The sequence below is a fragment of the Onychomys torridus genome, chromosome 9, assembly GCF_903995425.1.
Source record: "Onychomys torridus chromosome 9, mOncTor1.1, whole genome shotgun sequence".
NCBI classification, from domain to species: Eukaryota; Metazoa; Chordata; class Mammalia; order Rodentia; family Cricetidae; genus Onychomys; species Onychomys torridus.
Genome location: NC_050451.1, coordinates 98,247,462 through 98,260,731, shown reverse-complemented (window position 1 = coordinate 98,260,731; position 13,270 = coordinate 98,247,462). Strand labels below are relative to the sequence as shown.

General features: G+C 38.2%; 1 protein-coding gene across 1 annotated transcript; it reads right to left on the bottom strand.

The window, feature by feature from the left end:
- Positions 1 to 710: 710 nt before the first annotated feature.
- Positions 711 to 1,034, bottom strand: LOC118590915 (uncharacterized protein C10orf143 homolog). The gene has a single exon (XM_036198738.1). The coding sequence runs from the start codon at positions 1,032 to 1,034 to the stop codon at positions 711 to 713; it is 324 nt and encodes a 107-aa protein (XP_036054631.1).
- Positions 1,035 to 13,270: the final 12,236 nt, after the last annotated feature.

Here is a 13,270-nt window from a genome sequence, read left to right as displayed (position 1 = left end):
AAATAACAATGATAGGAGTTATATTGCAAGAAGTGCAAATCTTATTAAGTAATTAGTAATTGTATTTCAAACTTGTATTAAGAATTCAATCTCCATGTGGGAATGTGGGGTGGCTTGGGAGAGGGCTGGTGTGGGGGAGGAGGGAGGAGCTGGGATCTGTGGGTGGTATGTAGAGTGAGTAGGAAATTTCTTTTTCTTGTCCACAATTTCCATTTTAATATCAATGGGGTTCTGTCCCTCATAATTACAGTTGGAGAATCACACGGTTTGACTGGACATTAACATTTAGTAAAATTCACTTCAAAATTATAGAGCATTATTCTAAATATAAAAATAAGTCTTAATTAAAAAGAGTATGTGATCAACCCCAGTTATACCCAGAAACAACCCCCAAAGTCCAAAGGCAGGGAGATCTCCAGCTGTGCTACCAGGCTCCAAAACCTCTAGGCAATTCGATACAGAATTTGTTGACTTCTAGATAATTTCTTCTCCAGCAGAACATGAGAAAAGAGGCCACAGTGAGCCAGCACACTCAGGATGTGCCTGGCCTTCTGGAGGAAGCTGGATTACCTGAGAGGCTAACAACCCCTGCACAGAGCCCTGGCTGTCCTCTGAACGGTTGGGCACCTAGGAGGGCTGTAAGGATTTGCACTGGTCATCATACGAGGGTTCAAACCCAACTGGAATCTTCTTTCTTCCTATCACATCTTCTAATGATTCCCGGTATGGCTGAAATTGCCAGATTCCCCGGCAATACATCTCAGGCAAGGCTGGGCTGAACTCCTTCCACTGTTCTGCAGAATCACTGAGCTCAGCCTCTCCTGGCTACACTCCAGTCGTGGTGCAGGAAGGCCTGGTGGCCGTGGCTCCTGGTCCTCTGTGCTCCAGGACAGCAGGGCACAGGGGCTTACCATGTGGCTGCTGTACTCATGCCCACCAGCTTCTGACCTCCTGCACGCCCGTTTCGCGTCCCCTGCTACTACAAGCTCCTCGATCCTCCGACGTCTCCATGGGCCTAGCGCCAAGCTGTCCATGCGGCTTTGCGTGCTGCCTCTCAGGCCACCCGGGGGCCGAAAATTTCTTAATAAAGAAAAAAATAAAATCATCAAAAAAAAAAAAAATTTCAATCTCCAATCTGGTAAGTGACATGATTTCAGTACTGTTATCTGATGAGTTCAGCAAATAACCCATACAGCAGTGATGTGTGGAGGGAGAAGAGTTGTGTTGACAAGCACTACCTTCAAATTATGGAGAATTTCTGAATCTTATCTAGAATCTTTCTTATCTGGGGAGTAAAAGCTCCACTTTGACCTGAAATAATAAAAGCAAGAAATTGATTCCCTTAAAGTCTTCATCACTTTAAACTACCATAGAACTTCTGAAAAAAAATCAAAGTAACACAAGACGTATACTGTATTCATACAACTTAAAGTCAAAATCTTCTTGAATTATAACCTCACTTTTTTTCTAGAATATTATACAGTACATGGGAAGTTGAAAAATCCATGTTCCCATATTCTAATATTAAAGGTCTTTTTGCCTTTTGAGCTTTACTCTAGTGTCTAGGTTTCCAATCATTCATTCATTCATTTTAATACAAAGACATATTACAATATAAAACAAATACTCTCACATAAAGGTTGGCCAAGACAAAGCAACAGAAGGAAAAGAGCACAAGAGAAGGTCAAAGAGTGAGTTTGTTCACACACTCAGGAATCCCACAGAAATACTTAACTAAAAGTCATATGCGTACACAGAGGACTTGGTGCAGACCCATGCAGACCTCCAGAGCATGCCGCTTCAGTCTCTGTGAGTTTTTTTTTTTTTTTCATCTTACATATAACCGCAATTCCCCCAGCCTCCTCTCCCCACGCCCCCTCTCTCCACCTATGCCCCTTCCACTCCTCAGAAAGTGTAGGGTCTCCCATGGGGAGTCAACAAAGCCCCACCCCCTGCATCAAGGCTAAGCAAGGTATCCCACTATAGGAAATAGGCTCCAAAAAGCCAGTTCATGCAACAGGGATAAATCCTAGTCTCACTGCCAGGGGACCCACAAACAGACCAGGCCACACAACTGTCACTCACATTCAGAGGGCCTAGTTTGGTCTCTTGCAGGCTCCTCATCTGTGAGTCCAGTATCTGTGAGCTCCCACTAGCTCTGGTCAGCTGTCTCTGTTGTTTTCCCCATCATGTGAGCTATGCTCAGGTTAATTTAGAGGTCCTTGTTTTCTTGGCTTCCTCCATCACCTCTGGCTCTTACATTCTTTCTGCCTCTTCTTCCATCAGGTTCCCTGAGATCTGGAGGGAGGAGTTTAATGGAAATATCTCATGTAGGGCTGAGTTCTTCCTGGCTTCTTATTCTCTGCACAATGCCTGGCTGTTGCTCTCTGCATTTTTTTCCTATCTGCTTCAGGAGTAAGCTTCTGTGATGATGGCTGAATCAGGCCCTGATTTACGAGTATAGCAGAATGTCATTAGGAGTCATCTTACCACTATGCTTCTTCCCTTTTTTCTAGAACAGTAGTATTTGTTTTTTTTATTTTATGTGCCTAAACAATCCTGTCTCTGGTTATTGTTCACCCAAGCACTATCAGGTATGATTTTTCTATTTTCTAATTATTTAGATATAGTCTTTATTTCATTTAGTATTTTCCTATAACTATGAGTTCATTTTGAATGAGACTAAAGGAACAAGGCCCTTGGAAGCACTCATATAACAAGTTAGAAACCTGTGAACATGAATGAGAGAGAGATGAAGTTCATGTAGAGCAGATCCACTCTACAACAAAGATTGCTCCTCTCAAGTATATTACATGAGAGAAATTCAGTATTATTAACTTTAAAATACTGTATTTTTACAGATGGTTCATTTTGTAGAGGACTGATGCTGTTCAGAAACCATACATTTTAGTCATTTAAAGAACATAATTCATTGGTATTAGTATGTTCACAAAATTTGTAGCTTTTGCCACAATTGATTTAAAATGTTTTTATTGAACCATACCCCTCATCTTTACTGACAGGCAAGCACTATGTCACTGTGTGGATAAAACTTCACTTCTGTGAGTTTTGCTCAAAAGGAAATATTAAGCTATGTAGCATTTTTGATTGGTTTATTTATTTTACTTTTGCCGTATTCTAGGGTTTATCAGTACTGAACTTCTTTTTATTTATAAACAATATTCTATTGTATATTATGTTGATAGAATATTTTATTTATATATTTCAGTTGATGCATATGTAATGGTTAACACTTTATTATATCATAAATAATACGTTATAAACACTGCTAAGTAAGCCATTGTTAGCCCACAGTGATTCATCTAGATGTGCAATCTGTCTGATTCTCTCCTCCACATCAGGATGCCAACTGGTCTTGTCATTTTGCAGGTTTTGTCTTAAGATGTCATGGGTGTATCTCCCTGTCATATAGTGTGTGGCAATGCATTATGATGAAAATATCTCTAACAATGTATAAGACTGAAACTTTTCCTGGACCTCACAGTCAGAATTAATAATACATCTGGAACTCACTTAATACTTACAAGTGCTATCCTGCAGTGCCAGAGCTGTTTTTTTTTTTTTTCTTTTTTTAAATTTGCTTTGGAGAACAATGTAGCAATCTATCTTACTTGCTTGTATTTCCTCTGCAATCAATTTTTACAGCCTATGCAAATGCAAATTATGTACACTTACAGATTTCTGGGAAGTATCCCTCATTCCTTCTCTGTGCCATGCTTTCTGTCTTGTTCAACAAAAAAGAGAGAGCAGACCTTCATTAGAGACAGACACAGAAGAAATACAGGGACTGATTCACAAGACAACCTTCAGACTATCATGGATTGAGACTCATAAAACAGATACAAAAAAGATGGCAGATACAGAGACAGCAAGGAAATTCAAACCTGGCATCTACTTGGTTGAATGACACCAAAGAGGAATACAGCACTTGACTCTTTCCTTAATGCAACACTGAGGCATCACTGGTGGCTCTGAGTTTAGTACTAATATGTTCAAACCAACAGCAATATAGAAGATGTTTTCCTGCAGCAGACCCCCTTATCCTTTGGCTCTTACAGTATCTGTTCCCTCTTCTATGACATACCTTGAGCGTCAGGTGTAGGGATTGCAATGTGGGTTCATCATCATCATCTATACAATAGATACAGTGTGACCAGTTACTTTGTTCTGCCTGTCTAACTTTCCTGCCACCATAGACTGCACCCTAAGACTGTAAGTCAACAAAATCCTTCCTTCCTTAACTTGCTTTGTTAGGATTATTTCATTATATTACATTTCATTACATTATTTCTATAATGAAATAACAGAAACAGGAAAAGGTACAAAGATATATGATGAACAGGTTCTATTCCATGTTCTGAAATGTCTGCACCATTTATTTTCTTATCTACCCCAGTTGATGTTCAGAATTTTTTAACTCTGTGGAACTCTTCTCTGGACATGATATGGCAGATATTTATTTCAGAAAAACCAACAAAATAGTATGTGGTACTGATTTTACTCTCACTTGTTAATTATCTGACTTAGTTTAGGCCTACAAAATTGTCTGTTCATTAACTAAAATGAACCAAATCAAGTTATTCAGTGTACATTTAAAATTCATCCTTCCATTGACATCATCATATCTTTATACCACAGACCATTACTAATTGTGCTCTTCCTTCTCCGAAAGAGATTGGTTTTACATGGCTATGATCTATTTCAGAAGAAATCTATAGAATTACATCACTTACAAATTGAATAATGATTGATTTTCACATATTCTGAACAAATTAATGTACATAATGAAGATTATTATATCATTCCATTCATTACTAAATCATTGACTTTAAGAGTCACCTGAAATACTTACACACACATACACACACACACACACACACACACACATATACATACATACATATACATATATGCATAATCATGGAGTAGTGTCATGTGACTAGTAATGGTATGATTTCTTGAGGTAAGATTATTTAAAAACTGAAACAATATATTACTGAGATAATATATGTTTTGAAAAATTCTTACAAAGTAATGACATAAGGAAAGTTAGGTGACAGTTATCATCAGGATTATGAGAAGGCTCTACAAAAGTGTGTTGTTCTGAGAGATTACCGCAACTTGTCCTTACAAGTATGATATGGAGTAGTATACCAAATCAAAGAACTAAAAGTAAAGCATCCAAGGACGGTGGAGAATGTATTATATCTAGTGACAGCTAAAGAGAAAAGCCAGGCACAATACACACATCATAAGAAAACACTCAGTCCAGATGGTGCTGTAGATTAGGAATAACATGCTTTCTCTTTGCTGTAGTTGTGATAGAAAGCAGAAAGGGGATTTTGTAGAAATGAAGGCTGAATAACATGTCTATTTTCAAAAGCTTGCTTGGAGACTATTATGTAGAAAGATGTTCTAGGGATCAAGGCAGGATAATCTGGAAGCCATGGCCATGCTTTCCCAGGTTTGAAATCAAGTGGTAACTTTATGACCTCTATACAAGATGTTCCTGGTTTTACATTGCTCTACTGAGCACATAACATCTGAGGCTGAACCCACATTCCAGCAGTTCACTAGTGATCCCTTCAGCCTTGCAAAGAGGGCATAAATGAATCATGCTTCAAAGCATCTAGGCGATCTTCACAACACTGTGATAACATTCTGATAAATGCAAACTGATGAGCTCAGTTAATGTTATAATAAATTTCATCCCTCCAGAAAAATGTATTGACCTGCATTTGTCTTGCTGTTTTCTTGTAGACATTATGCAAGTAAATATCATTTGTTCATTTTAATTTGGATTTTAGAAATTAGAAGGAATAGATTGTCAATTATTACACTGATATATTAAAATATTTTAAATTGGTTAATGGATCAAAATTCTTACTGACATATACTGAATACTTTAATATCATCCCTCTATGCATCATGAGCAACTAATTTTCTCATTATACTTTGAAGGTAACTTCATTGGTAAAAGAGTTAACAAGCATGAAAATATGTGCAGGCAAGCATAAATGATGGGACAATAAACACAATGAACTCAGTGACAACTATCTTTTTTATCTTTTTCTTATTTTCAATTTTGTTGTTTTATTCTGAATATTATGAATGTATATAAAGTTATATAAAACTTTCCATAAATATGAATCAAATTATTTATGTGTATGAGTATTTCTTAAGACTCTCATAATGAAAATGGGGGAGAAAGGGGAAAATCTCAAATGTCACCACCTGCAAAATATTTTTCTCATTTTTGAAACAGTTTCTCTGTATAGTCCTGGCTGTCCTGGGCAGTTCTATGTATGCCAAACTAGCTAAAGAATCCCAAACACCCATCTGCCTAAGTCTCCCCAACACCAAGATTAAATGGGTAGAACACCATGCTCATCTCAGTCTTTCTTGCTGTGTGAAATAGATAGTTTTATTTTCATGATCCACCTGTTCTAACTTGCGGCCCTATGTTTTAAAATGGTTATAAACTTTGTCTTCTCTCACTCTCTCCACACCCTATTCCTCTGTCTCCGTGTATGGAAGAAATGCGACATGTTAATTTCCAATATTGTCAAATGCTAACATAGCATATGTGCTTCTCAGCACATATGTGCTGACAGCATTATATGCTTGATGTGAAAACAAATTTTGAAATGTACTAAAACCTAATAAAAGAGAGGATGTAGTTAGAGTTTTCCTGCCTGGCCCACAGTCAGGACAAATCTCTCTCACCCGCCAGACCCATAGATGCTCAGACCCAACCAAGTAAACACACAGAAACTTACATTGTTTACAAACTGTATGGCCATGGAAGGCTTCTTGTTATCTACTTCTTCTATCTTAAATTAACCCATTTCTATTAATCTATACTTTGCCACGTGGCTTGTGGCTTACTGTTGTCTTTACATGTTGCTAGTCATGGCGGCTGCTAGCAGTGTGTCCCCCCTGCCAGCCTTCCACCTCCCAGAATTCTCTTCTCTCTTGTCCCGCCTATACTTCCTGCCTGGCCACTGGCCAAACAGCATTTTATTTATACACAGCAATATCCACAGTAGAAGGAGAAACTGGGCTAGGGGGAAAATAAAAAAGGAATATCCCCAAACAGGCACTTTAACCAGCTAAGCAATGGAGTTCTCCATCAGGCCCGTCCCCGTCCCTGGAAGAAGATACTGCAAAAAACTATAGGAATAGGGGGATGGAGGTCACCAGGAGAACTTGGCCCACTGAATTAACTAAACAGGGCTCTGATGGGCTTAAAGAGACTCCAGTACCAATTACAGAGACTGTATGGTTCTGAGCTGCATATGTATGATGGCTGTTAGCTTGATATTTTCTTAACTGTGGAGCAGGTATGTATCGAACTGTTTTGCCTGCTCTTGTGACTCTTTTTTCTACTGTTGGGTTGCCTTGTTCGGCCTTGATAGGAAGGCTTTCACTTGTCTAATTACATCTCATTTTGTCCTGCTTTAACGTTGTTTGTTGGAGGCCTGCTTGTTGTGGATATCGCTCTGTGTAAATAAAGTTCTGATTGGCCAGTGGCCAGGCAGGAAGTATAGGCGGGACAAGAGAGACGAGAATTCTGGGAAGTAGAAGGCTGGAGAGAGACACCGCCAGCCGCCACCATGAGAAGCAACATGTAAAGACCCTGGTAAGCCACGAGCCATGTGGCAAAGTATAGACTAACAGAAATGGGTTAATTTAAGATAAAAAAGGTAGATAACAAACAGCCTGCCACAGCCATACAGTTTATAAGCAGTGTAAGTTTCTGTATGCTTTCTTGGTTGGGTCTGAGCGACTGTGGAACTGGCGGGTAAGAGAGATTTGTCCTGATTGTGGGCCAGGCAGGAAAACTCTAACTACACCTGCTCTTTCGTGAAGTGGAAACAGAGGGCAGAGTGGATCTGGAGAAGAGAGGAGGTGGCGGGAGCTAGGAGGAGTGAAGGAAGGGAAACTGTGGTCGGGATGCATTGTATGAGAGGAGAATCTGTGTTCAACTGTAACATAAAAAGGGAAGATAAACTGTGAAGTTGTGTCTTTTCCTGTTTTTTTTGTCTCCTCATTGTCTATTTCCCAAGCATCATCAATTTTATGCACTGGAAGTAGATACAATGGTCACCAGAGGGGAAGTAGGACTATTCAGTCCAGAGAGGGAAAGCCCAGAACTGCCCACTTGCAAGGGGAAGAAAAGTGTGTTAAGGATATTATTCCCACTTACTGAAAGGACCATCGCATACAAAATTTATTTTAGTTTCAGCACATCAAAAATTTACCCCTGCAACACACACAGGCACACATTTGAATAAACATCCAAATAAACACCTATATGCATTCTCATTAAGAATACACTTTGATTATTACAACCTTTCAAAATATGTATTATTCTTTTAATTAGAAAGTGTTCCTTGATTTGGAAAACAATTTGAAATTGAGCACATGCCTTTTTTCTTAATATACACTAATGAGCATAAGCCTCAAATCGTATTGTCAGGTCAAATCTCATGACACATGTTCCTTTGTCATTAATATGGGAAGGAACCACAAAAGACAATACGTTGTTTCTTGTTTCAAATTGATTTCATTCTTTTTCTTTCGCAAATCTCTTCCGTTTTCTTCCTTGTTTTAATTTAATTCTATAGTATTTTAAAAATATTGCCTTCATGTAATATTTTCATTCATGTTCTTTAAAGTATTTACAAAAGAAGAATACTATCACAAAAGAGCTAAAACTGACTTCTGCTATCAAATTTTAATATTTCCTCTGTTGATATAAATATCAAGCAATATGAAAAGATTAAAATTTTCAATACTATAAAAATTCCTTTATAAAGATGTGCCAGGGGACTGAAGAGATATTTCAGTAGACAAGGTCTAGTTGTGCAAATCTGAAGACAAGAGCTCAGATCCCAAACACCAGCATAAATGGTGGGCTTGTACTGAAGCCATCTGCAATCCTATCACTGTGGTCAATACAGCAGTTTCCTGGAGCAAGCTGACTAGTATGACTAGTCAAATTAGAGATCTTTAGATTCCTATATGAGTTACTACCTCAATATATTAGTTAGAAAGAGAGAAAAGAAGATACCAGTTATTAACCTCTGCACCCATACATATACACCCAGGTGCATACATGCCCACATATACAAGTGCACCAACACACAAAAAAACATGCATGAACATGTACGGCTACATACACGTTATATGATGAATATTGCACTTGCAACATAAGCAAAACTGTCATCATTCATATTTTCACATATGGAAACATCCTTAATACCTAGAAAAAAGTTTTTGGAGGAGTGAGTTGAAATTATTTTTGTTAAATATCCATCCTAAAATATCTGAACAAATATAGAGCAAGAAAATTTTGAGATGTAGCCTGATCTTCTTTCAGAGTCCTTGAGTAAGATTAATTTTTAATATAAAATATCAAAACTAGTTAAATTATGTAATACATATATATTGTACATTAAGTATAATAATATGTAAATTAATATATGTACATACATACTTTTATATAAGGAAAATGTTAAAGAGAGGAATTTGAACTTTCAAATATTGGAACATTCAGTGAGGCTACATCCAATATAGTAACAAAGTGATAAGAGAAAGAGAAATGTCATTGTATTTTTTATTAAACATGCATATATGAACACATAAATGTATTTCACATATCTGTGGTAGAAACATAATATAAATATTTTATTAGCAAGATGAAATATATGTTATATTCAGTAACAATTCCATATATAAGGCTATAAACTTTATTATAGAAAAATCTTCAAGTTAAATTTTCCAGTCATTCAAAACATATTAGACTTCCAGTTTAAGCTATCCACTGATTGCTAGAAGCAAAAGAAATAATGTAAGAGGTAAATAAGGGATAGATTTAAAATATATTTAAGAAATAATCTATTAGTTATGATGAGTCAAAATAAAGTAAAATATGTTCAATGTGTATTCTTTCTACTTCAAATATGAATGTCATCAGGTTAATGTATTTAGAGTATTTGATAATTATGGATACGGTGAGATATCCTGATAATTATTTCCAAATTTATCTTCTGTAAGTCTATGCCTTTATAAGTTTCTACAAAGCCTTGTATGTAGAAAAGGTTTTCTGTGGTAACGGTAAATGAATATATAGTGATTTTAGCCAATATTATTTAAATTTTCATACAGTAGTATGTTTTAATCTGCATGAATATGTTTCAGTACCTCCACAGTATATTCAGATATTAATTCTCACTTCTATATGCATAAAATATTGTTTTCCTATACATGCAAATTTATAGGAAAGTTTAAGTTTTAATTTTCTACAGTAAGAAATTAACCAAGATAAGGTACACACAAAAACATGCTTCTTACCTCAATGCCAATGAGAGATAGTTTATCTTAGGGCCAAGTGTGAGTGGCTGTGGTCTGGGAGCACAGATTTGAGATTATCCAAATTACCTGTTTCATACGGAATTGGTACATAAGGTTTTATTACTTATAGAACAAAGAATGACCTAAGTATTGGCTGCCTATGGCACAGTGGAGACAATTCTGCTCTTGTTTTCAGATGTTATTTGAAGACATTCTTAGCTTTTACATTAGTGAAAATGTGCTCTGTGCATGGACATATAATGGAGACTATTGGGGTCCAGCCCCTAATTGTCTATTTTCCAGTGTCTGGGGAAGAATCTATCAACCAGCAGAGAATCTATTCCTAAGGTCATCAAATCAATCTACTCACCCAAAGCTCTTTGGTCCATTCACTTTAATTAATTCTTCATCTCTCAATTTACAGTTATATATCCAAACAATCACAATCCTCCCCTCCACCCAGGTCACTCAACCTGAATTTCCTCAGACAGTGATTGTCCATTTTCAGGGTCAAATGGAGGGGTGATAAGAATCACAAAGAGGGGCAATAATTGTTAATTACCATTTGCAACTCAAAGGGGAAGTGACTGTTAACTAAAGGCTAAATTTGGGTAATATCTAAGAATAGGGATCTTATGCGCATAACTGTAATCTTAAACGTGATTGGTAAAAAATGTTAAAAATCTGTAAGTTGCTAGGTCAATGGGAGAAAATAAAACTGCCTTCTTTTTTCCTATAGCTCCAAACTATCTGCCATTTTTCTGCAGAGTGGGAGAAAATATACTCAGTCATTAGTGTACAGCTAGATGCATCTGGTGATAGTTAAAGGAAGATCGGGAACTAAAGGTAAGATTTGGAAAAGGAGGAGGTTAAGCTTTATTGGCATGTCTGCCAGGCCTTTTCAGACAGGTAGCCTCGACACTTAAGTCTGTCCTTAGAGAGAACAGAGGTATCTCTGGTAAGGTACTTTCCTCCGACTGGGGATGGACCTGGCTGGATGCTGATGATGATGATAATTACAGCGAGGCTTGAACTGGGGTTCTGGCTGAGCATAGCTGTTAGTGCACAGGTTATCTAAATATTCCTAGAAGTGGTTAGGTAATGAGTTAAAGTTCTGTAAAGTTAGTAAGGCTGTAAGAAGGGAGGGTCTGAGCTGTATTGTGTAAAGCTATTACTTAATGTCCATCTGACTTAGGTGGTGTCTCCTTGTGGAATGTACCTTAAGTCAGAAGACTTGCATGTAGGCTTCTGGAGACTTGCATGTGGGCTGTTATTACTGTTTGTCCTTGAGAGTAGGGCATCAACCTAGGCAGTGTCTCCTGTAGTCCTTGAAAGTGGCTAAGAGAGATATCTAATTCCAGAGAAAGCCTTCCCTGTGGCTGTTCTCCAAATACCTGGAATGTGTTTGTCCAGAGAGTGGTCAGTCCACACTGTTAGTCCTTCTTAGGGAAAAGTCAATTGGGAAAACTATGAAAGCACACATGATTTTCATAATAGAATGCAACTAATAAATAACAAGCGAAGTAAGACCAAAAGCTTGTTGGAAATTGGCTTCCTCCAGAGGAATTCCTTGAGCCCTCCAGGTAGTGCCATAACCAGCTGAGTTCTTAAGATATATTCCCGTGGACCACAACAGGCATACATCATGTAGGGAAAAGAGGCCGGGGTTAGCACTCACCTTTATTCCCAGCACTCGGGAGGCAGAGGCAGGCAGACTTTTTGAGAGTTCAAGGCCAGCCTGGTCTACAGAGCAAGTTTAAGAAAAGGCACAAAGCTACACAGAGAAAGCCTGTCTCGAAAAACAAACAACAAACATAAAACAAACAAACAAAAAGAAACCTCATGAATACGAAAGAGAACAAGGAAATATATATTGGGCAGTTTGGAGGGAAGAAAGTGTTGGTTATATGGCACTGCTCGTGGCTGGCCACAGCCCACAGTGACCATGCCAACAAAGCAAGAATGCTGGAGTCAGGAGCCATTGGTTTAGGTGGCTGGCTGGTACTCTTGGCTGGCCGCTGGCGGAGAGTGCTGGACAGAAGAGTCAGTGCAACATAGTTACCTTTGAGAGCTTTATTGGGAGAGAAAAGGAGAGGGAGAGAGAGAGAAAGGGGAGGGGGGACCAGAGAAACAGAGAGAGCAGAAGTAAAGGGGAGACACAGAGGGCCTGCCCGCTTTTTAGGCTGGGCCGAATCCCAGGCTGATGACATAATTAAGGCAGAACTCTTACAGAAAGGAAATGGGGAAATGATGTAATTAGACTACAGAGACAACTGAACCAAGCCCCTGAGAACTCAGGGACTTTCAGACTGAGAGCTGTGGAGCCTGGGTGGGACCTAACTAGTCCCTTTGCACATGGGAGACAGTTGTGTAGCTTGTCTGTTTGAGGGGCTTCTGGCAGTAGGATCAGGATCTACTGCTATGGAATGTTGTTCTGTAGGCTGTGAATGTGTGTTGCTCTGGTTGATAAATAAAATGCTGATTGGCCAGTAACCAGGCAGAAAGTACAGGCAAGCAGAGAGGAGAATTCTGGGAAGAGAAAGGCTGAGTCAGGAGTCATCAGCCAGACACAGAGGAAGCAAGATGACAAGGCAGAACTGAGAAAAGGTACTAAGCCATATGGCTAAACATAGATAATAATTATGGGTTAATTTAAGTGTTAGAGCTAGTCAGTAATAAGCCTGACCTGATGGCCATATAGTTTCATAAATAATTTAAGCCTCCATGTGTTTATTTTGGTCTGAGGGGCTACCGACCAGGTATGTTTACCATAAACAGTGAAAAAGAAAGCCATGAACAAAGGAATAATACTACAGTCACAGAAAAACTTTATGTATAGGTTTGTCACTCAAACTATTTCTGCATATTTCTTAGTCCTAGTATTTTATTA

Excerpts from the sequence above, each read along its gene's own strand:
- LOC118590915 (XM_036198738.1), bottom strand. The coding sequence starts at position 1,034 with ATGGACAGCTTGGCGCTAGGCCCATGGAGACGTCGGAGGATCGAGGAG.